The 27586-nt window shown below is 52.1% G+C and overlaps 1 protein-coding gene across 1 annotated transcript in view; it reads left to right on the top strand.

Annotated features, from left to right (window-relative positions):
• The first annotated feature begins 2119 nt into the window (after positions 1–2119).
• The window catches only part of KCND3 (potassium voltage-gated channel subfamily D member 3), a 223338-nt gene continuing 197871 nt past the window's right edge, over positions 2120–27586 (top strand). The window contains exons 1-2 of the mRNA XM_060086512.1: positions 2120–2556; positions 8844–10021. Coding sequence (XP_059942495.1) covers positions 8916–10021 — 1106 coding nt within the window. The 5' untranslated portion in view covers positions 2120–2556; positions 8844–8915. The remainder of the gene's footprint in view (positions 2557–8843; positions 10022–27586) is intronic.

The following is a 27586-nucleotide window of genomic DNA, read 5'->3' as shown; positions in this document are numbered from 1 at the left end:
AACCACACTGGCCTAGACTAGAAATTTAAGTCTTTCATATTTTCCTTCTAGATCTTCTCAACAGAAAGGAGAGTATAGTCTATAGCTACTTTACTTAAATGATGAGATGTGAGCCTGGGAGGAATGGGGCCAGGTGTGTGTGTGTTGGGGGAGGGGGAGGGGGGGATTCTGAATCAATGCCCTGTCTTCAAACAGGGCTGACCAGGCACAGGAGAGAGCACAATTGTCCTGTAAGTATACCTCTCTGGAGGAGGACGATGCCCCCAATCTAACTGTTCCTGGAAATCTCCAAGCTTTGGGGCAGACTCAGCCCTTGAGCTACCCGCAAGATGCAAAACAAAGATGGGAATGCACAAGAGTTCAAACCTGGGCAGAAATAAAGTACCAGGTTTTAACTCTCCCAAGTTGGACATGGGGGTGGAGGACTGAAGGAAACCGCCCTTCCATGGACCTGCCCACCGAGTCTGGGGAACTCCTAGGGGTCAGAGAAGTTGTGAGAAAATTAGCTCTTCCCCAAGGGATGGGAGGAGGGAGGTGGGAGCAGTGCCAAGGCCTTCCCTGAATTCTTCCCTTGTCTGCCAGGGAGCGGCACTGTTGTTAATCATTATTACTGTATGCAAATCAGTATGCAAATCCCACACCGCTCCGGGACTTCTGGCAAATGCTAATAGAGCCCACGCCCAGCTCTTGAAGGGCCAGTGTACACCTTTCAGAACGAGAAGCTGAAGGGGGTTTTGGGGAGAGTGGGTGAATGAGGGGCTCCGAGTCGCCAGGGGCCCACTGGGGCTCAGGCCACAGTGACTTAATCTACAAAAGGGCCAAGGGTTCTCACAAGCCAGAAGCCCCGTCTGGACTCGGAGATGTTCTTTCCCAGCCCCCTTCAAGAACACCCTTCCCTTCACCGCACACTTTGCTTTTCCCTCGGTCTCTGTCTCACACCCAGAACTGTGGTCGCTCAAGCCCTGCGTTCCGGTCCCTGCTGAGGCACAGAGCCGCCTCGCCTCCGGAGCGCCAGGCGATTCCGGGTACCCAGGGCGAGATCTCTGGATTCCGGACACAGGGAAAGCTGGAGCCACGCGGACTGGCAAGGCTCGAGAGGACTGAACCCTCTGCGCACATTGGCCGAGAGTGTAGGAGTCTGGGCCGTATACCACTCTCTCCGGATGCTCCAGGGCTCCATCCGCCCGGCCCTCCGGGCACGTGCCGACTGCCGGCTCCCCATCCTGGCCCAAGGCATCGGGCAGTGGGAATCCATGGGTTTCGGAGAGGGACCGAGGGACTGGGCGGACTTGGGGTGAGAGTTCACGCTCCCAAGGCCAGACTTTTGGGTCTGGGTACTGAGTACACGTGGAAGGATAAGAGGGCAAATCCCTACCTTCGGGTCGTGCCCCTCGGGCTCTGGAAAGAAAGCGGCTCTTACATGGGGCAAGGGCATTGTGTGTCCCCACGAGACCTCTCCAACCCCGGCCACAGAGCTCAGAGCCGCGGCGAGCCACGAAGCTTGCGCGGTGTCGGGCTCCACCTCCCCAAGTGGCAGGGCTCGGCCGCAAGCAAGTGCTGGTGTCGCGTGGACAGTCGGTGAGAGACAACCAGCTGGGTCCACACACACCCCACGCGCGCACACACTGGAGCTCCCTTCCACCTCTCCCCGGGTCCCCAGCACACACGCCCCTGAGCTCACACTCACGCCTACTCCCCGCTCCGCCCCCACGCCCAGGCCGCGCTCACCTTGCCACGCTCACCCCCGGCCCACCCTCGCTGGCACACGCGCTCACACCCGCGTCGGCACACTCCACCACCTCCAGGCACACCCTAGGATTCCTCCACTGGCCTGGGGAGACGCACCAGGCTCTGCCTCGCCTCCCTGCCCCCCACCCTCGCTCACGCGCGCGCCCCTCTACACACACACACACACACACACCCTCTCACGGGGAGTCACTCCCCCTAGCACGCCCTCGCCCTGGGCACCCTCCCGCGGCGAGCCTCCGGGTCCTCCTCATCTCTCCCTCCGCTGCCTGGCGGCCCCGCGCTCTCAAGCCCGGCCTGGAGCCGCTCGGCCGCCGGGAATCTGTAGGGAGACGAGGGCGCAGCCTCGCCGCCTCCCCCGGACTCTCCTCTCCGCCCCGCCCGCGCCGCGCCCCCACCGCCTCCCCCTTTGGGAGAGGGACCTCGCCAGGCAGCCGGTGGCCCGCCGGGCTCCTCTCCGCGCGGAGCCAGCAGCGGCGGGGGCAGGGCGCGAGCGAGGGAGCCCGCGAGCCCGCGAGCCCGAGAGCGGAGCGGCGAAGCGGGGAGGGAACGCGCTGCTGAGCCGGGGCTGGAGCAGCGGCGGCAGCGGCGGAGGGAGGGCCCCACGGACAGGCAGACGCACGAACGGACCGAGCCAGGGAGGGAGCGAGAGAGACTTCGCCGGCGAGGAGGAGCGGCGCGAGCCGCGGCTGCTGGGCGCTTCCCCGCGCTGCTGGGTGCTCGGCGCCTCCGCGGCCCCCGGCTCCCGGCCTCAGCTTCCTCACGCGCGCGAGGCGCGGGGTGCGGGGCCCGGGGCTCGCTTCGCCGAAGGTAAGAGGAACGCGACCAGCCTTCAGGAGCCAGGAAGTGCGAGGAGCGCTGCTCCCACGCCTGTTGCTCCGGCTGCCCACGCGGCACCCTCCCACTCCTGCACCCGGGTGGGTGGGCGCTGGGGCGCCGGAAGGATTGGGGGTGGGGCTGGCGCTGTGGGGGAGCAGGCAGCCGGCCCGGGGGCGTCGGTTCCCTTGGGCTGCGGAGCCACCTCCGGGGCAGCTAGGCGCTGTGAGGTTTGGAGGTGGGGTTGTGAACCTCTGCCCTCCTTCCATTGGCCTGCCTTCCCTCGGGGGTGCCAGAGGCAGCGCCACTGGATCCGGCGGCAGGTGGCGACGGCTCGCTTGGTCCCCCGCTCCTTGTGAGGGGAGAAGGAGAGAAATGGCTGAGGGTGGAAGCAGGGAGCAGTTTGGGGCGCTTCAGAAAGTTCTCCAGCCGGGCGATCCGGCGGTGTGCCTACCAGAGGCTGGGGGCCCGCACATCTGGTCTTGTCCGACGCCGCTTCCACCCTGCGAGCTCGGAGAAGGGTCTCTGAGTGACACCGTGGGCCAACGCGGCCCGGGGGAGGCCGTTCCTAAGGACTCACTTTGCGAGATGTTTACACTGCGGATGAGGCGCTGAAGGGACTGGGCAGAGAAGTTACCTGGAATCAACTAAATTCCTGCACTTGCTTAGTGTTGACATTTGAATCGAGTCCAGGATGTTCTGCTTTTATCCCGGGCAGCCGTGATATGTCAGCAACAGGCTGAGGTTCCGGACCTGGAATCTGATAGCAATGAGAAGGCTCGGTTGTATTTCTTAGGAGAGGGTGCCTGAACTTTCTCGCGATCCTAGGTACAATGCAATCTATTTAAGACCTGGTTGCTACATGGTGCATGGTGTATTTTGCATGAATTCACAGTGATGGTTAGGTTTACGCCTTTTTTTTTTTTTTTACCATTACTTCAAGGGAACCTGGATATTAAACGTCTGTAGAAAAGCAGCCTGGGCCAGCACGAATTCAGTGCAAAACATGTGTATCTTTCCCCATGTGGACATGTTGGCACAGGGGTGGGAATAGATGTGTTTATTTTTCCTTGTCTCTACTTGAATGCAATAAAATCCAAGTACACAAGGGACCCCCAGAGGAAGAAAGATTAGTGGCTTGTTCCCTTTCGCTGTTGAAGAGGCTGGAGGAAAAAACAAGAGTTCAGGAAAGTGCCCTGGCCAGCCTAGGAGTGGCAGTGCAGAAGAGGAGCTCTGTGTGTGTCCCAGGCCTGTACCCCAAGATCCCCAGCTTGGCACTCTGTCAGTTTCATGCCTGCTTATGCAAACCCTGTGGGCACAGGAGAATGCCCCCTGGGTTGTCAGGACCTTCTCCTCCCCCAGACTGGCCCTATTCTGGGCTGAGCGATGTGTCGTAAAATTGTGGAAAGTAAAAGTTTCCAGAGCCTCTCCACACCCAGCTCTCTGCCGAGGTCACTGAAGGGCAGACCTTGGTGACATGACGTTTTTGTTGCCTTGTGCCTGTGCTCAGGTTAGGTGTCAATCCCCAGGACAGGCTGCCTGGTCACTTTGCCCACGTTTGGCCCTCTACCTCCTCCAGAGAAGTTGGTTAACAGGGCTGCCTTTTTACAGCAGGCGAATGTGTTTCCCTTTTCCAGGGTTTTATTTTTCTTTTCCGTGTCATTTCAGCACTCACCTGTTTTAAATGTCTCTTCCCCATCCTCCCCCACCCCCATCTTTCCCACTGTCAAACTCTTCTGCCAAAAACAAAAATAGCTTCAGATTTTTCATTTGTAAGGCGTCCACGTCCTAGTAAAACCTTGGCATTTGAGGCCTGTGCAGTGCCATTGGCTGGAAATGGGGCCGCACTGTTGTGCCTGTTGCAGGAATTCATACCCAGGTCGGCTCCAGGAAGTGTTGGTGCCCATCAGGGGGTGAGCGCTGTGGTGATGGCCTTGGAGAAGCCCTGCTTGAGCCGGGTCATGCCGACACAGTTTGTGTGGAGGGTATGGCTGATATGGCCGTAGGCATGGTATCTGGTGGGGGCACCTTTCCTCCCCTTCAAAACACACACACACACACACACACACACACACTCACACAGAAAGTAGCAGTGGGGTAATTCCTCCCTTTTTGGTACCTTTTACCAGAGGAACAGGGCTCGAAGCTCTGGAGACAGCCTAGCTGTTGCCTGGCCTTCTTTGGGAAGATTGTCCCGGATTAATGCATGGCGTCAAAGTTTGGCCTTGGGACCAGAAGCTTTTATGATAGATAGAGAGGGACTGTTCTTCCTACCCCAGCTCTCAATTATTCATCTGAGAGCAGTTTGTAAAATACCCAGGGCCCTTGGAGAAGAGGAGATTGGCATGGGGTGGAGAGCGTAAGGTGATGGGGCTCAGCTTGGTAGAGGAAGGTAGCAGGCAGTGAGGCTTGGGAGTCAGGGTGAAACAGCACTGGGCACCACCCTATCAGGGTGCACAGCTGCATACCTGGCCCAAGCAGGGTGCTGCAGGGTACCTCTTGGCTCAGTGGTCTCTTACTCTTTGCCACTGGAACCCCTCAAGTTCCATGGAGCATAGTCATTTTGAAGGAGTCTCAGCTCCTTTTCTGAAACTTGTCAGCATAAATGCCCATGTCATAGGATTTTTGTGGGATTAATTAACTGTTGCTGTAAAAGTGCTTAAACCAGTGCCCACTGCATGGTCAGTGATCAGTAAATGTTGGCTAAATCTGAATTGGAATTATCTTGTCGCCAATGTTTAAATTGTAGGCTTGCTTCCCAAACTTCCCTTGCTCCTTAGAAAACCTAGCTAAGTGTGTGCTTAGGGACTACAAATTCTCCTAGTAACCTAAAGGAAATACAGGGAGTTATAAGGGTAAATTTCTTGAAGAAAGATACAAAAGGCACAGGATGTATTCCTAAGTCTTCTATCAGCAGCATCAGTGGCATGCGGATTACTCACTGCCGTGGATGAATGATCCCCCTGTTCTTTCCTCAGTTCCCGTAATCAAGAACTCATCAGGCCTGTGCTGTTTTACTCTTCTCTGAGTGGTGACATTTAGAGGAATGTCATTGTCATTCCTGATGTCTACTGTGACACCTGAATCAACCTCCCTTTATTGAGGAAGCAGAGGGACCTGTGAATATGCTCCTTAGCATGAAGAGAGGGAAACTGAGGCAGAGATTATCTCCTTGGGAAAACTCCACTGAGAGCCACAGGGAGTCAGAGGCACTTAAATTGGGTTCATTTTATTCAGATCTATCTTCAGAGTTTACTGAGTGTTTGGAGAGAGAATGCCCACCCTTGAAAACCCCTGATAGGTACAGCATGGAATAAAATCGGTGGACTGCAAATGACATCTATATAATCTGGGTTCCCACCTACCAACAGTAGGTTGAGCACCGACTATGCTACCTCCTGAGTTGTCATGTAAATGTTGAGGTATCATGGCCTTTACCCTTAAGGAGCTTCGTGTGGGATGGGGAAAGCGGGGAAGAGACATGGCTATACCCTTGAACTCCACGTTGAAACTGCCTGGGTTTAAATCTCTCTGTCTAATTATTACATCCTTTAGCCAGTTATACCTCCTCATACTTCATCTTCCTCACCTGCAAAATGGGGACGACAGTGGTGTCTGCCCCCTAGGGGTATTGGTGGGGTGGGCTGAGGTGGTCCATGTAAGCATGCAGTACTGGGCTGGCTGGCAGTGAGCCCTCAGTAAACATCAGCTGCTATTCTTCTTACAGGAAGACCTTGAGAAGCAGTGTAGCACAGCACCTCAGGGCACGTGGCGTGGGGTCAGACTGCCTGGGATGGGATCCCCATTCTGCCCCTTTCCAGCTGGCAGACTGCTGAATTTCAGACTTCTTCCTGGGTTTGCTGTGAGGATTACATGAGATGATCCACAGGAGACAGTGCAGTGCCTGGCATAGAGTCAGTGCTCAATTATTGTTGGCCATGATGATTAATAAGACAGAGAGGGCTTCCCTGATGGCGCAGTGGTTGAGAGTCCGCCTGCCGATGCAGGGGACACGGGTTCGTGCCCCGGTCCGGGAAGATCCCACATGCCGCGGAGCAGCTGGGCCTGTGAGCCATGGCTGCTGAGCCTGTGCGTCCGGAGCCTGTGCTCCGCAACGGGAGAGGCCACAACAGTGAGAGGCCCACGTACCGCAAGAAAAAAAATAAATAAATAAGACAGAGAGTGTCTGTAATCCAGGCGAGAGGGTGATAGGTGCTAGGGAAGAGGGGCAAACAAAGTGCCGAGAGCCCAAAGGAGGAGAGAATTTCAGAGTGGGGAGAGGAAGGCGCATCACAGAGAGAGTGAGGCACAGGCGGGATTCTAACAGGAGGGCTGGGTGAAGGGGGAGGATATTCCCAACAGAAAGGAAGAGTGCCCACAGACAGAACCCACAAGGGCTGCGCGTTAGCCCGTCTGTGGTCTAGGATGGGTGCGTGGGACATGGGGCTGGAATGATAAACCAGGATCCATTTATGGAAATGCCAGAATGCCGCCAAAGAGTTCAGACTTGATTTTGTAGGCTGTGGGGAAATCTTGCTTAGGGAGATTACCCTGAGCAGAATGGATTTACTGGGAAGAGGAGAAACAGGGTCGGGGAGGGGGGGAGATGAGAGACAAGCAGGCCAGTGGGAAGGAGGCCTGAGGGAAGTGAGGCCTTAATGAGGGCAGTAGAGCTCCTGTCTCATTATTTGGCAACTCTTTGGGTGGAGAAGTGAGGAAGAGGGCCAAGGCGACAGGCCCGGGGTTAGGGATGCTGTGAACAAAAGGTGAAGAGCAGTTTTTTGCAGGGAGGTAGACTCAGCTGACACCTGTCCAGTTTCAGAGGCATCCAGGTGGGAAAGTCCGTGGTGGCTCAGGAATGAGAGGGGGTAGAGATCTGGAAAACCTAGAAGAGTTGGGAGTCAGGAGAAGCAAGCAGGGTTACGAGGAAAGATGAAGATCAAATCCCATTACAAGACTCACCCTCTACCTCATTTCTTTAAACCAGCTGAATTCCAGAGGGTCCAAATAATTCTGAGCCAGGATTGGTTCTGTGTGATCAGTTTAGGATTTGGGAAAATGAGTGTCAACCCCAAACAATTTCCCGTTGCTGTTACGTGTGTTTCTGTGTCACCACATGTCTCCCCACAGATGGTATACATTTGGGATTGCAGAGTCATTTCACTATCATCTTTAAAAAGCCAGATTTGGGAAGGTAAATCTGTTTCCCAAAGCCAAATATAATTCTCCGCGCCACTGTTCCCTCCATCCACTCAGGTGATGGGGAAGTGTGTACTCAGCGTGGCTCAGAGAGCGGTGAGTGAAGGGCCGAGGTGGCCCAGCTCTGGAGGAATCTCTGAGGGTGGAGAGAGGCCAGGTGAAAGAGGCTGGCTTGGGGAAGAGTATTGTTATATAACCCGAGGGAGTTATGGATGGTGGGCAGATGGAGACGGGAGGCGAGGAGTCTGGAGATGGCAATAAGCGTGGATCAGCTTCCTCTGGGAGGGAGAGGGACAATGCATGGAAGGCAGGTAAACCAAGAATCCAAGAGCCCTTTGCAAGGTGGGGGAGGAACCCCAGCCTCACAGCCTCTGCCACATCTTTCTATTATGGCTCTGAGGGCGTGATTGGACACGAGGTTGCTGGATGTCCCAGAGTTGCGCTCCACCAGAGTCAGCCTTCTCCATGGGACTCAGGCACAGAACTCCACCAAATCCTGGGTCTACTGTGGTCACCTGCCATCTCAGAGAATTGTCCAGACCTGGGCAGCCCCAGCCTCCTCACCCGTGAAGAGTGGAAAGAATGTGTTTACCTGATCTCCCTCATCCACATGCCATTCCTGATTACCCTAGTGGGTGAAGAGAGAAATAAAAATTAGCATGTTTATCCCACTTTTAAATTCATTTAATGAGAACTCATTTACCCTCTCCCAATTTAAATTCGTAATAATGCCATAACCTTTCGGAGCTGATTATTACCCACGTCTTCCCAGATCTTTCTGCTAAAGACGCTTTCCCTCCAAATGCTCCTGAGCCCTCTTGGAACTTGACAATTTGTCAGGCAGTCAACAAATTCCGGTGATACCACACTGCTGCACGGCCCGGTGGGCGCTAGGTGCTCTCCCGGCGAAGGGAGGGGAAAGAATCAAGTCCCCTCTCTTTGGTGGTGACTTCAGTTCCATTAATTTGCCTTCCAGACTTTTGCTCTTTCACTTACCGATGACCCTTCCCTGTGTCCAATTTCCCACCCGGGGGTGCCAATCAGAGACTCACGGGTTCTCCGCTCTCTCCTCCTGTCTCTAGGGGTCGCTGAACTAACTCTCAAGCTGGTGTGCGCGGTGGCGGAGCAGTGGCCGCCCAAGAGCTGGAGTCACCATGGCGGCCGGAGTCGCAGCCTGGCTGCCTTTCGCGCGGGCTGCGGCCATCGGGTGGATGCCGGTGGCCAACTGCCCCATGCCCCTCGCCCCGGCAGACAAGAACAAGCGGCAGGATGAACTGATCGTCCTTAACGTGAGCGGGCGGAGGTTCCAGACGTGGCGGACCACGCTGGAGCGCTACCCGGACACACTGCTGGGCAGCACGGAGAAGGAGTTCTTCTTCAACGAGGACACCAAGGAGTACTTCTTCGACCGGGACCCAGAAGTGTTCCGCTGCGTCCTCAACTTCTATCGCACAGGCAAGCTGCACTACCCCCGCTACGAGTGCATCTCCGCCTACGACGACGAGCTGGCTTTCTATGGCATCCTGCCCGAGATCATTGGCGACTGCTGTTACGAGGAGTACAAGGACCGCAAGAGGGAGAACGCCGAGCGGCTCATGGACGACAACGACTCAGAGAACAACCAGGAGTCCATGCCCTCCCTCAGCTTCCGCCAGACCATGTGGCGGGCCTTCGAGAACCCGCACACCAGCACGCTGGCCTTGGTCTTCTACTACGTGACTGGCTTCTTCATTGCCGTCTCGGTCATCACCAACGTGGTGGAGACGGTGCCGTGTGGCACGGTGCCTGGGAGCAAGGAGCTGCCGTGTGGCGAGCGCTATTCGGTGGCCTTCTTTTGTCTGGACACCGCCTGTGTCATGATCTTCACGGTGGAGTACCTCCTCCGGCTCTTTGCGGCGCCCAGCCGCTACCGCTTCATCCGCAGCGTGATGAGCATCATCGACGTGGTGGCCATCATGCCCTACTACATAGGCCTGGTAATGACCAACAATGAGGACGTGTCGGGCGCCTTCGTCACGCTTCGGGTCTTCCGCGTCTTCAGGATCTTCAAGTTCTCCCGCCACTCCCAGGGCTTGCGGATCCTGGGCTACACCCTGAAGAGCTGTGCCTCTGAGCTCGGCTTCCTCCTCTTCTCCCTCACCATGGCCATCATTATCTTTGCCACTGTGATGTTTTATGCCGAGAAGGGCTCCTCCGCCAGCAAGTTCACGAGCATCCCGGCCTCTTTTTGGTACACCATCGTCACCATGACCACACTGGGGTAAGTCCTGCTCTGTTGGACTGGAGAAGGGCGGAGGTTGGATTGACGCTGACGCTTTGGATGGTATCAGGATTGGGCAGAGGAAGATGGAGTCGCTTCTCCAAGTTGTAGGAGCAAGGGAAGCCCCTCATCAGAAGAGGAAGGCACCTGAATGATTTGTTTGGGGAGGACAGGAGTCTTGGAATTGAGTTTTCTTTTTTGGGGGGGCATGTATTTTACAAAACATGGAAAATTAAATCACCATTTATTTTTTTCAGCCATGCCTTCTGTGTATGTGTGTGTGGTGAGGGAGAGGTGAGTGGTGATTGCTGCATGCTTATATGCATCTTGTGCTTGCAAGGGCTGCCTTGAGGAGAAAAACAGCGTAGCAGAAAGGAAGAAGACAGTGAGAAGTTCAGCGAGTATTGTCAGGAGGGTACAGATTTCCATTAACAGAAGACACCTAGAACACTCTGTTTAGATCCTTCCTGCATTTCTCCTTTGTCGTGTATTTGCAGGCTGTTTTCTCTTTTGCCTTACTTTTCTTCTCTGCTGCCACAGATGCTCAAGGGTTCAGTAGCTCTGAACAGACTTTCTCTAAGGGACTCTGAACTTGGGTTTTCTGCAAAGTGGGGCACCTGGTTTGTTTTTTCTCACTGAAGGAACAGCAGTCTTGCTTTCTCGGCCTGACTCTGTGATGGAATGATCCGGCCTTCCTGGGCGATTGTGAGATGGTCTGAATGGATCATGTGGTCAGACACAGTGGCAGCAATATCATCAGAGGGAGGGAGAGGCGCTCAGCGAGGTCACAGGTGACTGTCTCTTCCATCTCCCCGGGGTCCCCTCTGCAGCTGAGGTCACCAAAATGTATTTGCGGTACTGGGATGTGAAGATTTCCATCAGAGGATGGGGGGTGAGGAAGCAGATTACCATCTTCACCCTAACAGGATTAGGGCTAATGAAGGCAGCTTTACGGAGACATGTATTTCTTAGGGGTTGCTGCTTCAGCCTTTGCAACTCGTTGAGGCTAATGCAGAACCCCTTCATGATTCATATGCTGGGTCTATATTTGCTTAGGCCAGGAAGCGTTATATTGCTGATGGAGAATTCATGACGTTTTTTATTTGGTGTTTGACAATTCGGTTCGTGGCGTCCTGGTGATTTGATTTTTTCTTTTTTCCTGGCTGAAACCCTGTGGCACCGGTATCGGTTTTTCCATAGCGCTGCATGTGCTTATTGGGAATGACTGAGCAGGTGATGGGACCTTTTAAAATGATTACGTTTGTCATTCTGCCACATGGGAGGGAGTAGCAAGGGGGAGGGTGAGAGGTGTCACTGTCCACGATGGGGGCATTCCATTCACCTCTGTCCGTCTGACAGAGGCCACCCTGCCCCTTCCTCCCTTTCCAACACACACGCAGCCTCCAAATAGCTGCTCCTACCCAGATGGGCAAGAAAGTCTGGTCCTTTGACCTTGCCTCTCTTGGCTCAGGGGGCGGATATGGCTTCCTGGCACAGTGGAATATTTAGGGATTAAAATGGGCTAGAGAGCTGGCCATGTGTCAGGAGAAGGAGGCACATTTGCTGCTTCTGTGCTAACCTGGCCATCCGTTCGCTTTCCTGAAAGGGACCGCTCCCACGGCCAGGACCTCCATGGCCGCGCTCTGACATGGCTCTGACTGTCCAGTTCCCTCAAGTGCCCCTTGGTGGGACTCATGACACCAGAGTGATGCCTCAGGACCACCATGGGGAGAAAACAGGACAGACTGATGGGTGTCATCCGTGGGATGGGGGATGTGGGACCGTTCCAGAGGAGATCAGTGGAAACTTCAGTGACCACCTCCCTGTTACATTTTATTAGTATAACAGCGTATGTGTGTCTACTATGTGTCAGCAGTGTGCTGAGCACTTTGCATATGTTATCTCTTTAAGTCTTCACAATAGCCTTGCAAAGTAGGAAAAACTCTATACAACTTTGAAGATGCAGCAGGCAAGGCTCAGAGAGGTTAAGTAAATACCTGTAGTCACGTAGCTGCTAAGAGGTGGTGCTGCTTTGCAAATACCAGTCTGGCTGTCTCCAGGACCCTTTCTGTTCTCATTCCCCCCTCTACTTGTTTCCGTACCATCAGGGCCCATAGGTGGAAATCAGCCCTTCAGAGTTATTTTTTTTTATTATGGTCTCAGGGTGTCATAGTCTATTCTAGTCATATCACTATTGAAGAAAGAAAGCATCAGTGCAGTGAGTACTACAGACACCTCACTAGGCACACAGGGAATTTATAAATAAAACATTTCCTTCTGGCCAGTTTAAGTTCTGCCTTGGAAGTTAATGGCTGCTTTCATGGCAAAATCCAGTGTTTTACTGTCACTGGGGAGACCAGTGATTTTCTTTAGCCTTCACTCTGTAGAATCAAGGTCGAGTCCAATGTCAGGGGGTGGACAGTCATGGCCTCACATTTATTTTCGGGAATGCGGGAGGGGCAAAGCAAGAAGACTCTGCCAGATAGTGAGACAAAGAGGAAGGGCAGGATACCTGTGTGGGAAGAAGCATGCTCCCCCTGACTGTGGGCACTGTGGACTCCTCACCCTTCCCTTCCCCGTGCATCAAGACGTCTAGCCTCGGCGAGGAAAGACTCACGGGCCAGAACAAGAAAAGAAGCCTTTTAGTTATATCTTCCTTAACCTCAGTTAAGTAACGGGAAAGCAGGCTTTTTCTTCCCTTCCACCCTGGCTGGTGTCGCCCAATGCTGGATTGGGCTGCTTTGACTTTGACCTGGGTTGGCAGTGGGAACCATCACCAGGCTCCCTGCTCGGCTATACACAGCAGGTGTTTGGCAAAACACTTTTAAATGGATGGGTCAGTGCGAATGGGACTCCTTTTCCATTTGCTTGGTCTGATACTGTTCTCAGTCCCTTCCAGACCCGCCTGTCCTCTCTCTAGGGTGGACCCAAGATTTGTGTCTGCCCCAGCCCTGGCCCCAGGGAGAGAAGACGGCAGCCTTCACCTGGTGTGTGGTCTCCCCTACTGGGGTGCTCTGCTGCGTTGTGGGGGTCTTCTTGCCCTTATTGGAGGTCTTACCCACCAGACCCTGGAAACCTTTCCTCTCCTCGGCTGGTTTCTGTCCTGAGCCCATTTACTGGCTCGTTGTAAGCTTGTTCGACCACTCCAGAAAGCCTGTCTTTTGCTTACTCTTCACTGGCATTTGAGCCCCAAGTGGCTGTGCAATACCAAGGGCCAGTGTTCTGCCACGTTCCATGTTCTGTCCGGTTGCTTCCAACAATTCCCAGCAGACTCCTAGTTCTTCCAGTCTCCAGACCCTCCCCGCCCAAACCTTCCATTGCTTCCTATTTCCAGTCTGGAGAGACTGTCTTGAGTTCCTTTTCAGAGCAGGGCTGACTGACTGGCAGAGGGCTGATGTGCCGAGTGAAGGAATCCGCTCTTCCTGGCTCTGGTTGCCATCTCTGCCTGCTTTCCCAGGATCCGCTGATGAGTTACTCAGGTGTCCTCCAGGGAGGGATCTCCTGGAGCCAATTATTCCTATTTTTTTAATTTCTCAAAATATCTTAAGCACACAGAACAATAACAGCCCAGCTGCCATCAATGCTTGAGGATGACTTTCCTTTGCCACCTCCTTTGCTGGTGGGAAAGACACCTGTGCCCAGCCCAGGGTTCCCTTGTGCCCCCTTGACAGCTGAGCTCCCAAATTCACCATTAAAGGATTAATTTCCGTGCTCATAATGGATGCTATAAATAAAATAAATCCTCAATTATCTCAGTTAACAGAGGGAAGGGATAATACAGAACTCCCAATATTAAATAAGACCAGCACATCTAGTTTGGGAATGTATTATATGGCATAGACTTTTTCAAAGCAGATTTTCCCTCTTCATTTTATTTGACTTTGCTTGACATCACCATTGGGCGGACTGCCTGAGCCAGTCCGTGGGTGAAGCTCACGTGGGGCGTGGGGAAGAGGGGAGGAAAGCTTTGTGAGCAAGCATCCGCAGGGCCATGGAGGACCAGCTCCAGTCCTGGATAGGGTGAGGCCGCTCTTGGATAGCTTAAGGAGGGGGAGTTCGACCTGGGAAGGGCAGGGAGTGGTAGAGCAGCGGAGCAGCATCGCTCCTGATGAGGTGGCCCGCTGCTGCCTGGTTGGCTTGGCTATGTAATTGAGACCGGCGGCCTGTCTTCCCCCCGTGTTCTGAGATGAGAGAGCTTTTGACAGTGTCCAAAAATCACTTTAACAGGCTTCCCTGGTGGCGCAGTGGTTGAGAGTCCACCTGCCGATGCAGGGGACACAGGTTCGTGCCCCGGTCTGGGAAGATCCCACATGCCGCGGAGCAGCTGGGCCCGTGAGCCATGGCCGCTGAGCCTGCGTGTCCGGAGCCTGTGCTCCGCAACGGGAGAGGCCACAACAGTGAGAGGCCCACGTACCACACACACACACACACAAAAATCACTTTAACGAAAGCAATCGAGTTTTACTTCTTCCAAGCAAAAGCAGCCTCCAGGTGATTTGCATTTCCCTTTAAAGCATAATCCTGGAAGGGTCCTGCCTCAGGTTTCCAGAGACTGGGAGCCGGGCCTTGGAGAGCAATACAGGCACTCCACAGAGTGGGGTACTTGATCAGGCTCCCCCAGTGGAGACAACCAGAGGTGTGGTTCTGTTAACCCTTCAATTCCTGAAATTCTGGCTGCACCATCATCCACTGCCTCTGGGGGGCCCACCAACCCTCCTCCCACCTTCAAATGCCTTGGTGTGGGACACTGGCCAGTCGGTGCCCACCTTTGATGGTGGTGGGTCCCTGCCCAGGGAGATCTGATCAGAGTGCCCTTACTGGGAATAAATGGCCTCAGGGTCTTTTCTTGGTTTGACATTTCTTAACCAACAGTTTTCTGCTGCTGAAATTCCTAAGAGTAGAAACCTGCCTCCCAACAAGGAATCATTCATTGATTCAACATTTACTGAGTGCCTACTGTGTACCGGGCAGCATGGTAGGCTCTGAGAATACACAGGCACTATGATGGCATGTCAGCCCTACATAAGGTACAGACAAAATGAACTGAATTAGACTCAGTTCTCTTCCTTTGAACCAAAACAAGAGAGGGTGGGAACAGCAGTAGACCAAGGATCAGAAAAGAGGCTTTTACTCACACTTTTCCCGTCACCCAGAGACTACCCCTCACTCTGCTCTGTGTGTGGCTAACCCCCGTCATCCTTCGAGACAGCCCACATCGTCTCCTCCAGGAGACCTTCCCAGCCCTCCAGGAGCTCCGTGCCCCTCCTCCTGCCTCCCACTGCAGCCCCTGCATACCTCTGTCTTGCCAGTTGCCACATTTTATTAACTTTATTTGTTTATGTGTCTTTCCCCCAGGATATGAGCTCCTCAAGGGCAGGTCTCTATTCCAAGGATCATGGTGTGATCCGTGCCTAGCACAGGGTCTGATATGTATTGGGCCTCAATATATATCTGTTCAACCAAACAGGTTTGTACCCCAGCTTACCCATCTTCAATTTTCTCACCTGTTAACCATCTCCTGCCCATTGTGAGAACCAATGAAAGTGCTGTCTGAATGTTGGTTATATGGTCATGTCCGACAGGATATTTGTGGGTGGGTGGAGATGGGGAGACCAAGCAGAGCATTCTCTGGTTCTGACATCAGCCTAGCAGAGTTGGGGCTTTCTTGCAAGGGAAGTTTAAGCCTTTGTCTTTCACTATTGGCTACTTGGCCAGGCTTCCCACTGCAGACTCTGGAGCAGGGAGGAGCACAAAGAGAGCCATAGATAAGCACCCCTACCCATGAAGTATCCCTCCATTCGATTATTTGAGTAGCTACTAGGCTCTGGGGATACAGCATCAAAGAAAACAACCCCTGATCCAGTGGAGCTTACATTCTAGTAGAGGAAAACACACAGTAAATAGAAAAATACATACATACATACATACATGTATCCTATCAGGCAGCAATTCATGCTGCAGAGAAAAATAAAGCATGATGTGAGAAATTGGGGGTGCTGGGTGTGAGACGGGGTGGAGCAAGGGAGAGTTGCTATTTTATTTATTTATTTATTTATTTATTTATTTATTTATTTATGCGGTACGTGGGCCTCTCACTGTTGTGGCCTCTCCTGTTGCGGAGCACAGGCTCCGGATGCGCAGGCTCAGCGGCCATGGCTCACGGTCCCAGCCGCTCCACAGAATGTGGGATCCTCCCGGACCGGGGCACGAACCCACGTTCCCTGCCTCGGCAGGCCGACTCTCAACCACTGCACCACCAGGGAAGCCCGAGAGTTGCTATTTTAGATGAGGAGGTTAAGACAGGCCTCTCAGATAAGGTTACATTTGAGCAGAGATCTGAAGGAATGTGGGTTTCTTGGGGAAGAGCATTCCAGGCAGAGGGAACAGCAAATGCAAAGGCCATTAGGCAGGAGGGGCCTTGGTGCACTATTCTTGGAAGGGCAAGAAGGCGCTTATGGTCCAACCCCAAGAGCAGGTAGCGGGAAGCAGCTCATGCAGGGCCCTTATGATCACCTCAAGGACTTGGCCCTTTGCCTTTCACTAATCTGCTTAGAATGGGAAGCCACTGGAGAGTTTTGAGTAGACCTGACTCATGTCTTAAAAGGATCACTCTGGGTACTGGGTAGGGAATATATTGTACGGGAGAAGCTACCACAATAATCCGGGCAGGAGATGATGGTGGCTGGGATCTAGGGTGGTGGTGGCAGTGGAGAAGGGAGAAGGGAGAGATTCCGCATTTATTTGAAGGTAGAGGCCACAGGACACACATGCTGGTCTTGCTGTCAGCCTGCCAGCTGAAAGCTTCACCAGCTCCCATGGCAGAGAACTAGCCTGAAGACACATTCCTAAAGACCTCCACCACTGGGAGAAACGTTTCACAAGAAGAGGCCTCAAGAGCCTGCAGGATAGCTCCCAGACTCTGGCACAGAACAGACAAGCCCCATAGGCCGAGCTGGAGCATGGCCAGCTGAGAGCAGGGCTGGGCTGGACTGGCAGTCAGAGGGAGCACCTGCACCTGATTGAGGTTGTCTTCAACCCAGGCAGAATTTCCCTAGCACCTGCCAAGGGCTGGGTACCACCATGCGGGGACGATCTTGGCTCAGAAACTGAAAAGGAGAGGCCAGTCTCAGAGTCAGCAGCTGTGGTAGCTGCCGGCACAGAGGGGCAAAGCAGAGGGCTTCAGGGCTATGGAGGAGGGAGAGATAAATTCCCACGGGTGGGGTGTGAGCTTTGACGTTCTTCACACCAGCGTCACCACATTAGATTGCTCTTTCAATCCAACAGTTCAAATTGCTGCAATTTTCGGAAAAGGATTTCCACGCTGATGCCCATTTCACAGCTCTCTTCGGAATCTCTCAAAATCAATCTCTCTCTCTGTTTGGTTTTGTTCGGGTTTCCCTCTTTAAACATACCCATAAACACAAACATGATTCCTCCTGAGGAGCAGCAATTATTCTGCCTGAAAATAGTGTAAATAAAAGGCATCCTGCGGGCTTCCCTGGTGGCGCAGTGTTGAGAGTCCGCCTGCCGATGCAGGGGACATGGGTTCCTGCCCCGGTCCGGGAAGATCCCACATGCCGCGGAGCGGCTGGGCCCGTGAGCCATGGCCACTGAGCCTGCGTGTCCGGAGCCTGTGCTCCGCAACGGGAGAGGCCGCAACAGTGAGAGGCCCGCGTACCACACACACAAAAAAGGCATCCTGGCCCTCCGTCTCCCCAGGGGAGTGGCAGAACCCCTTGGTAACTACATGAGGATTTTTGTCTCTGTCACCCAGGTGGGAGCGCCTATTCCAGTCCTCACAGGGCTCTTGGCCACATGTCATCATGGCCGGGAGCTACTCCCGGGCAAGGAGAGGAGCAGAGACTTCTCTGTGAGTCCCCCCATGCCCTGTCCTCAGACAGGTGGTCCCCTCCAGGAAGCTGACACTCTAGTCACATCTTAAGTGTTCATCCTTTGTGATGACCAAGTCAGTTTTTCTTTCCTGGGAAGTGGGGACCAGGCCCTTAGCAATCTCTTTTGTAAGGAGTGTATAGTAGTGAATTCAAACCAACTTTGAATGGGGACTTGTTTGTGACGAGGAGGAAGGGGTTACCACAATGCCTTCAAGAACCCATAGTTCTCAACCAAAAGGCTCATGTACTGTGGCCTCCAGGTCAAGGCCAGCGCTCCTGCCTCTGTCCAGACTGCTTTTCTCAGACCAGAACGTAGGCTTCTTCTCCCCAGCCCCAGCTCTCTCCACCCAGCTCAGTGCAAATGATGGGTTGGTGAGAAGGGGCTTGCTGGGGAGGGAAGATAACTCAGCCTTTGCTGATCATGGTTGGTTAGAGGGAGATTGCATCTAGCTCATGTAATCATATTCCGGGTGTCAGGACTCGAATGAGTGTCATTAAACTGAATCAGAAAAATCGTTTTAATATAAATGCCACCTCACACACAAGCTAGTTGATGGAGAAATGGATGGGGCTGGGGACGCCTCCTTTGTAATGCGATGCCGTAAAATCACATCACCTTCATTATTTCCCACCAAGCCAACACATCATAATGCCCATGAGCGGCAGAACAGCTTGAATTTAATATACAGAAAGTCCAATCAAACAATAAATGGATGGAACTATATAAAGAAACCATTTTCTGGGAGGCTGGCTCCATTCTCTGGGATTCAGCTCCCTGACACATGAAATGTGCATCAATTTTCCCCAACTAATGCAGCTGCTGAATCACCACATTTGATATTTGTTTGCTTCAGAAGGAGAAGAGGGGAGCTTTCCCCCCTACATTATCTAGCTATCAATGCAAAATTGCAAATCTCATTTTCTTTGATTTGCATCCAGTGGTTCCCGGTGGCATAGCAAGGCACCCTCCTGTTACCAGCAAGACTGGAAGCACAGCCCTCCCTCCATCCCAGAACCTTACTCAGCCCCAGGGGCACTTTGTCATCATCTTTAAACAAAATCCAGCTCTGGACCCAGAGTGAGCTGTTAGGGGGCTGGGACCTCTCTACCCTTGCAATCATCTGAAAGAAACTGGCCAACCCCCGGGCCATGCTGACAAACCCCAAGTTCCTGTGATGCCCTAATCGTCCAGTCTTGCCTTCAAGGTTGTATAGAGCAGATGTTTCCTTCTGGACCAGATTCCTCCCACCAGCACAGTCCTCCATCTCCCCTTCCATCCCTGTTACCCAGCCAGTTATTGAGAGGCTGTAAACGCAAATAGCAACCCGATCAGCCAAACAAAATTAAAAAGGCAAATCAGCTCCTTAAAAATCATACAGTACATGTCAAAGACTGATGGAAATCATGCTTTTATGCCTCTGGTGTGGGATTCTCTCCAACGCTGTTTTTCCAACGGGATGGGTAACTGAGAGTTAACCATAATTACAGGCTTATAGTTGCTGAGAAGTATCATTAGTTTATTTTTACTTCTTTCTGGTCACGCATATTTAAACAGGAAAAAAAAAAAAACCTTAGGAGGATTCAACTAAACTGAATGATATCAAAACCATGGACAGCATAAATCTCGATTCAGTTCAAAAACCATTACTGAGCATCTAGTATCTGTGAAGCACCCTATTAGGCAGTGTTGAGCATACCAAAATAAATGAGACCGAGGGGCACTGTTCCCAAGAAGTTTATAATATAGCAGGGGATTGGAGTATGTTTCTGACTGTACAGGAGAGAATGGGGCATGTGTTGAAATAATCAAGAAGTGTTTGGCACAGAAGAAAAGCTTAATAAGTATTTGTTGATGAACAAATGATTGGCTTCATGGAAAGGTGAAGTTTCAGCTGGACTGACAGACGTGGGCAGGATTTTGATATGTGGAAATGGGAATTCCAAGTAAATTGCAAAAGGACATGGTGCTCAGGGAGCTTAACTAATGTGCTGGTTTGCTAGTGTTCAGGGTATATGAGGAGCATGGCTAGAGACAAGCAGGAATAGAAGGTTTGCTGAGGGCACAGAGGATGTAAAATATTAAGCTAAAGGATTTATTTGGTGGGCATTAGGGAGCAACTAAAGGCGTCACATTGATTAGGAAGGTTTATCCGGCAGCTGTCTTCTTGATGAACGTTAGAAAGGAGCCCTTGGACAGGGTGCTGTCAGCCAGGAGACGGATCCAGGGAAGAGGTAAAGGAGGCCTGACCTAGGACAGTCACGGTGGAAAAGGAGAGAAAGGTGAAGGAGAAGGTGAAGTCCAAAGTAACTCTGGAACCATAAGACTGGACAAGTAGAAATAAGGAGTTGGCAAACATTTAGGAGGAACAGGTGGGCAGGAGGTCAAGGGCAAGGCAGAGACAATGAGCTTGCCTGTGTGTCTGTGGTGTTTGCAGGTAACCCTGAGTGTCCTTGAAGTGGCCGGCAGGCAGGTGGAAATGTGGGTCTGAAACTGAGCAAGGGAGAAGGGGGCTAAAGCAGCAGGTTTTGAAATCATCAGCTGAAGCAGGAAAAATAGATGAGATTGCCCAGGAAAACATGAAAGGAAGGAAGAGGAGAGGGCCTGGGGAACACTTCCTGCCCCGGGCCCTGCTTCTCTGGCACCTGCCCCCTTTAGGAGTGGTGGTGCCACCTGTGAGCAGCTTTGCCGATGCTTCCATTCAGCCTCTCTCTTTGGCCCGTGGAAGTTCCCTTTCACACCGGGTTTCTGCTGGAGCTAAAAGGTCATATTGGTTTCCTGAGTAAAACAAGGTTTTCTTTTTAGTCTCCTACCATGATAATTAAGTAAATAGCACCGACCCAGGAAATCGAAATTGGTTTATGGGCTTTGCTAAAAAATAATAACAGGATTCTTACATTGGCATGTGGATGGGAGATGGTCTAAATGGTCACAGACCAACAAACATCCCTTGCCTGGCCAAGGGGGACGTTGACTCCGAGTGGTGCAGCCTCCATGGGTAACACTGTCTGGCCTTGCAGTGCCAGGCCCCCGGGTGGAGTTTCCAGGCACTGCAGACACTGCTTGTCCCACCCATCCCCTCCTTCTTCTTAGAGAGAAACATCAGACGCACTCCTGGCGTCACTGGGCGTGTCCTCTCGCCTCTTGGAGACATCTCTCTTGGGCCCTTGGAAAGCACCCGGGAAAAGCGATGGTTCAGTAATTCAGCAAATTTGCATTGGGCTGTCTTTGTGAGCACGGCATAGTCCTGGTTGCGAGGAGGGGCTACAAAGAAAGGAAGGGGACGAGGACTAAACCCTAGGAGGCGGGAGTTAGGTTCCCTTCCTATATATGAGAAGACTGAGACGTTGAGAGTGTAGGCCACTGGCCCGAGCTCCCACGGTATAGTAGCATTACTAGATTCAAACCAAGGTCTTCTGACTCCTTCGGAGCCCGCTGCTTCATAAGAAGCTTCAGTCTAGTAACAGGGGTGACTTGTGTTCACACAGAGCTATATTTCTAGGTTCAACAAGGGGAGAGGTATGAGTAAAGGGCAGAAAAGTATGAGGGAAAGGTGGAGGAGGCAGGAACCAGGGAAGGCTTCTTGGAGGAGGTGGCATTTCAGCTCGTGCTTGGAAGCTTGTGGTGGAAAAGTTCAGTGCGTTCCTTCATTTGATCATTTACTGAACAAATATTGTGAGTCTCTACGCGCCAGGCAGTGTGCTGGGGCTGAGGCGGTGTTCACGAACAGAACAGGCAAATTCTCAGGAGCAGCAAACAATAGTCAAATGAATGTATAAAGTGAGAATGAAAGGTTGAAGTAAAAACCAGGAAAAAAAGAGATGAGCCTGGTAAGGGGAGAGAGAATGAGGCCGTCAGCCTGACCCCAGGGAGAGATGAGGGGTCCCAACACGAGGGTAGAGGAACAGTGACTCTAGCCTCTCCTGAAGTGAAAGCTCTGTCCACAGTTGATTAAGAGTCCGTGAGAGGCTGGCCCCAGGACAGAAATGATGATTCAAGAGCTGTGTTTGAGTCTCTTTAGGGTTGTTATCCAGAGGTGAGGAGACGAAAATGAGTAGCACTAGATTCACCCTGACACGTGAGAGACCACTGTCCTTCATCATCAACAACAGCAACAATAATCATAGCTAATATTATCAAGCTTTTATGATGTTCCAGGTATGGTGCTAACTATAAGTCATTTACATGGGCTTCCTCATTTAACCCTCCTGATAACCTCCCCTTAACCCCAGGAGAGCGAGATTACTGTTATCTGTGTTCTGTCCCTGAGAAAATCGAGGCCTGCTCTCTGGTAAACGGAGAAGCTGGGTTTCAGACCTGAGCTGCTCTGACCAGCGTCTGCTCTTAACCTATCACTAACCACCCAGATTTCCATCGGAGAGGCATTCGAGACCTCTCCCTCCCCAGGCTCTGTCTTGGGCAGCAGGAGGAAGACACAGCGTCCCCAGCCTCCTAATGTGCCAGCACCAAAGACCCTTGGGCCTGTTGGCAAAGGTCATAAGGGTGAAAGGTCGACACAGGATGGTGACGAAGCAGAGATGAGAGTCGCAGAGATGGGGCCAGTGGGATCGAGGGGATCCAGGCTGGTCTGAACCAACAGAGACAGGAACAGCACATGCACGGGCAGGGGGTGAGTTCATCAACAGGCAAGGAGCATACTGGTGGAAAGGAGGGAAGACAAAAAAAGAAGGAGGTGGGAAATTTTAGCGTCGCAGCAGAGCCTGTGCAAAAGAAGGAATATGTAAGGGAGAGGGAAAGTTGTAAATATACATACTGTGTAAATTTCCTATGTAAATATCTCAGAATAAAAGTCTAAAAGTCTTGGGGCTTCCCTGGTGGCGCAGTGGTTGAGAGTCCACCTGCCGATTCAGGGGACACGGGTTTGTGCCCCGGTCTGGGAAGATCCCACATGCCGCGGAGCGGCTGGGCCCGTGAGCCATGGCCGCTGAACCTGCGCGTCCGGAGCCTGTGCTCCGCAGTGGGAGAGGTCACGGCAGTGAGAGGCCCGCGTACCACAAAAAAAAAAAAAAAAAAGTCTAAAAGTCTCACGCCATCTCCCTCTCTGTGGAGATTCTGGTCCCTGGTGCCTTTGTTGCCCACGTCCTATGTCTGGCAGCATTCCCTCTCTCCCACCGCAGACCTTGGGGCATAACTCAGCCTTTCAGCTGGCCGCCTCCGCAGCCCACTAGAGAGATCACATCTCAGCGCAGCAGGGAGCTGGAGTCCAGTCCTCACAGTTTTGGAATGGAGGGAAGCAGCGCTGTTAGGGGAGCCTGTCAGAACCCGGTGACAGAGTGCAGGCTGACCTGTCCTCCAGGCCCCTCACAGTGATCTGTGGCCGGGAGCTGGGGCACGTGGGGGATCGGGTGAGGAGCCTCTGGGGGTCCATCATCCCTGGGGGGTCATGGGCACTCCCTCGCTCCCGCCGACCCTGAGGAATCACAGTACCAGGTGTGACTCTTCCTTTGTCATCTCTGACCCTCCCTACCCCCTCTGCTGGCTCGTCTGATGTTGTGGTGTTGCACTCCTTCAGCCTTTTTCATGCCTTCTCTGCACCAGAGATGGAAAAGAGCAGTTTGCCATATGTGACCCTACATTTTTTTTTTCTTTTTTCTCTTCATCCCCGGCCTGTTTCTCTTCTGCCTCTAGAAGCTGCTAGACGTTTTCCCGAGATTTCTGCACCTGAGGGCTTGCATCTCTGTCTTCTGAGCCAAAGCCCCCTCCCCTCTCCAGCAGAAGCGTCTCTCCAGGCTGGCAAAAGGCCATTGTGTTGATTAATAAAACATTTTCCTGCAGCCTGACGGGCAGGCTCTGAGTTTGGGCAGGGCTTAGAGAGAGATGATGAAGAGTTATACCCACCGCCAACTCCACATACTGTGTTTGACTTTCTTAATATTTCCATATAAGGTCAGCTTCTCATCTGAGGAGCAGAGGCTGCTGTGTCCAGGCTCTGATTTAGGTGTTTATGCTGGTTCACGTGGGTTAACCGGACCCTTCCGCTGGGAATGGGCTCTATAGAACAATGGGACGACCACTGAACTAGGAGTCAGGAGATGTGGGTTTTGGGGCCAGCTTCAACAGGCTGTGTGATCTTGGGCAAGTCACTTCCTCCCTCTGGTCCTCAGCATTCTCTTCTCAATGATGAAGTGCTGGATTTAGTGAGTTCTCACCTCCTAACCAGTTTCACAAGCTGTCAGTCTCTCCCAAATCAAAGGAAAACTGATCATTAGTCCAGTGGCCTGGATGATCCACAGCCTGGAGAACCAGCCCCTAGATGCTAGGGCACTGGGGACCTTCCCATTTCCATTTCTTCATCTCCGAAGAGGGTGAAGTGAAAAGAGTCCTTGGCCAGAGTGACCACCAGAAATGCAAGTCTGCAGAGGGACCTGGGAGGTTCTGCTTGGAGACTCCCCCAGAGGGCTCCAGGGTTCCCGATGAGAAGCACAGATCCAGGTCAGCAGCTCTCGGCCGCATAGCATTGTTTAGAGAGAGCAAGGAATCGTGAATTCAGATCCCTGGATAGGCTCGATAAGCTGAATGAGGGGAAGGTATAAGACATTAACCCTGGGACGTCAGAGAGCTACGTAAGCCCCACGAATCCTAGTTTGCTGTCCCTCTTCAGAGATGGATTCCCTTCAACAGCCTCCCCAGCAGATGGCAACGAATCTGCCTGAACATTCAGGGATGGGAGTTTACCCTTTTGACTGGTGCGCATTCCGTTTTGGAGAGGGTCAGTGATCACAACCCTCCTCTGTGTATTAAACCCGAGACTACTTCCTCTATGCCCCAAAATGATGAGGGCTTTTGAGAACCCAGAAGATTCTGTTAGGAAATAGTTCTGGAAGGCAAGTATAATTATGATCAGGGAAGCCACTAGGGGACTTGGTGGCAAGAAGACCCTGGGACATCTGTCCTGGCACAGACTTAGGATGACTCAGGCACAACCCTGGCAGATCCAAGCCCTTGGGGAGGGGTGGAGGCTTCCTGGGTGAGTCAGCTCCTCACCAGCCCCTTGGAGAGCCTGCACAGCATGGATGGGCAGGTTCTGGCGCAAATAGAGTCCCCATCCCTTCTCTGGTCTCCCACCACCCCATCCCTACTGACACTCCACCGGGGGCTGGTTTCCTACGTGCCCCACCCCATCCCCAACTTCTTTCTTCCCTGTTATCCCGTTGGCCTGTAAATGGTCCTTCCCTTCTCCACTCCCATTATTTTATAATATGAGTTCCCCAGAGGAATGCAGGGGAATCTCCATATTGCTATTAGCATCCGTGTGGGCAGCGCGGCTTACATTACTTAGAGTTATTTGAATGAAGCCAACCATTAAGTGATCACAGAGGACTGGGGAGAGGGTGAGCCTGTGGACTCTCTCCAGCTGGGGGCATCTCACTGGCTGGCTTTCTGACGTGCAGAGAGGACGAGGATGGAAGGGCCGACCCGCGGCAGGGTGCTGGCCCTGAAGGGAAGTTTGGTGGAAATGGGCCAGGTTAGTGAGTCCTCTCCTAGGGAGGCTGCCTCACTTCTGTCACCACCATCTGAAAGCATAGGCAGCCCTTGCTCGTCAGAGTTAAGCTCTGTGGTCCCGATCCCAGCTCCCAGCAGAGTGCCAGGGACACAGAAGGGGCTCAGCTGTCAGGTTCTGGCCCATCGCTGTCCCTTCACGTCCTGCCCATTCACTCAGACAGAGTGAGAAGTACCCGCACACGTGTGGCTCAAACAACCTGAAGGACTGGACAGTGGGTCAGGTGCAGGGGTTGTGTGTTTCACGGCATGTAGTGAGAGAGGATGTGCTCAAACTTGGGGTGGGGTCTGTAGCTCTGGGACATTTCCTATCCAGATAGGGCAGAGCCAAGGGGATCATCAGATCTGTGTGACCTGGAGATATCACGGAAGAGGTAGAACTTCCAGGAGTGTGTAAATCACGTGAGAAAGTTGGCTTGGACGGCTGGAAAGGGAAAGCATTCCAGGCAAACAGTGAAATTTGGAGGAGAGACTCAGAAACAGGCTCTATGCTCATGCTGCGTGTGTGTGTGTGTGTGTGTATGTGTGCATGTGAGCGCATGCTTGTGTGCCTGAAAGCCTGCTGGCAGTGAGGGGTGGGGAGGGAGGAGGGAGTTCTCAGTGTAACCCTGGGCCACTGTAGACATGGGGGAACCTCCAGGTCCTTGTTCTCTCTTTGCCATCCAGAACCCCTCCATTTTTAGAAAGTTTGCCTGCTGAAAGGTGACCCTTTCCCGCACATCAGAAGCATCATCCTGGACCAGGACTGGGGCTTCTGGTCCTTAGATGAGGCCCTCACCCACCCACAGCTTTTCCCCCAAAAGCAACTCTGTACCTGGAGAAATCCAGAGACAATTGATGGAGTTCTTATCTCAATGAATTTGACTACCCTGGGGACCTCATATAATAGTGAAGACGTTTGATCATTAACTTTAAAAAATTGTGAAATACATCAAACATGCAAAGAAAAAAAAATCTTGTCATCTTTCAAGCAGCATCTATAAAACTTCCTTATGCCCATTGATGTGAGTGCCTCTCATTGGTATGGCAGCATTATTTAATGAAACTTAAGTTATAAGGGTAACTTTATTTTAAAGGGGGAGGGTTTTGTCTTCACATAGGTATATATATTTTCATTGTAAAAAAAAACGAGTTTAAAATCTTTTTTCTTCATGTTAATTATTTAAAATTAAACCAGAGACCAGAGACCCGTTTGTTTAAAATTAAACCTGAACCAGAGCGAGTCAGCAGTCCTTGGATTTATAGTTCTGTTTACACAAAAATCTGTTCGGGGCAGTGGAGAGCACAAGCCTCCAACTGCAGATGCCAGTTTGAATCTGCTATTGCCCATTTCCTTTATTCATTCAACAAATGTTCCTGTTGTGCTGACTGTGTGTGCCTATTCTTGGGGTGATGAAAAGCTCACCAGGCATGGTCACCAGGCACAGAAAATGAATCAGACGGACTGCAATGACACCTATAATTATGCTTCTTGGCAGAGTTAAGGCCCATGCACTTTGGGCAATGGGGGGAAATGTGAAGGAAGCAGCCGTCTCCAGGACTTGGCACAGGGGGTTCCTCTCTCAGTAGTGGCACTCCCACCCCATCCCAGAGAATCAGGGATGGGGTGGGACTTTTCCCAACTTTGCAAGAGCAAGAGTCTGTCCTGTTCTCAATCCTAGCCCTGTGTCCACATCCTAATGACAGCTAGAATTTTTTTTAATTTAATTAATTTTTTTATACATCAGGTTCTCATTAGTTATCCATTTTATACATATTAGTGTACATATGCCAAGCCCAATCTCCCAATTCATCACACCACCATCACCACCCCCCTGCCACTTTCCCCCCTTGGTGTCCATATGTTTGCTCTCTACATCTCTGTGTCAATTTCTGCCCTGCAAACTGGTTCATCTGTACCATTTTTCTAGGTTCCACATATATGCGTTAATATACGATATTTGTTTTTCTCTTTCTGACTTACTTCACTCTGTATGATAGTCTCTAGATCCATCCACATCTCTACAAATGACCCAATTTCATTCCTTCTTATGGCTGAGTAATATTCCATTGTATATATGTACCACATCTTCTTTATCCATTCATCTGTCAATGGACATTTAGGTTGCTTCCATGCCCTGGCTATTGTAAATAGTGCTGTAATGAATATTGGGG

This window comes from Mesoplodon densirostris, chromosome 2 (genome assembly GCF_025265405.1).
Source record: "Mesoplodon densirostris isolate mMesDen1 chromosome 2, mMesDen1 primary haplotype, whole genome shotgun sequence".
NCBI lineage: Eukaryota > Metazoa > Chordata > Mammalia > Artiodactyla > Ziphiidae > Mesoplodon > Mesoplodon densirostris.
Note: the sequence above shows the minus strand (reverse complement) of the source record. Positions and strands in the feature narration are given on the sequence as shown.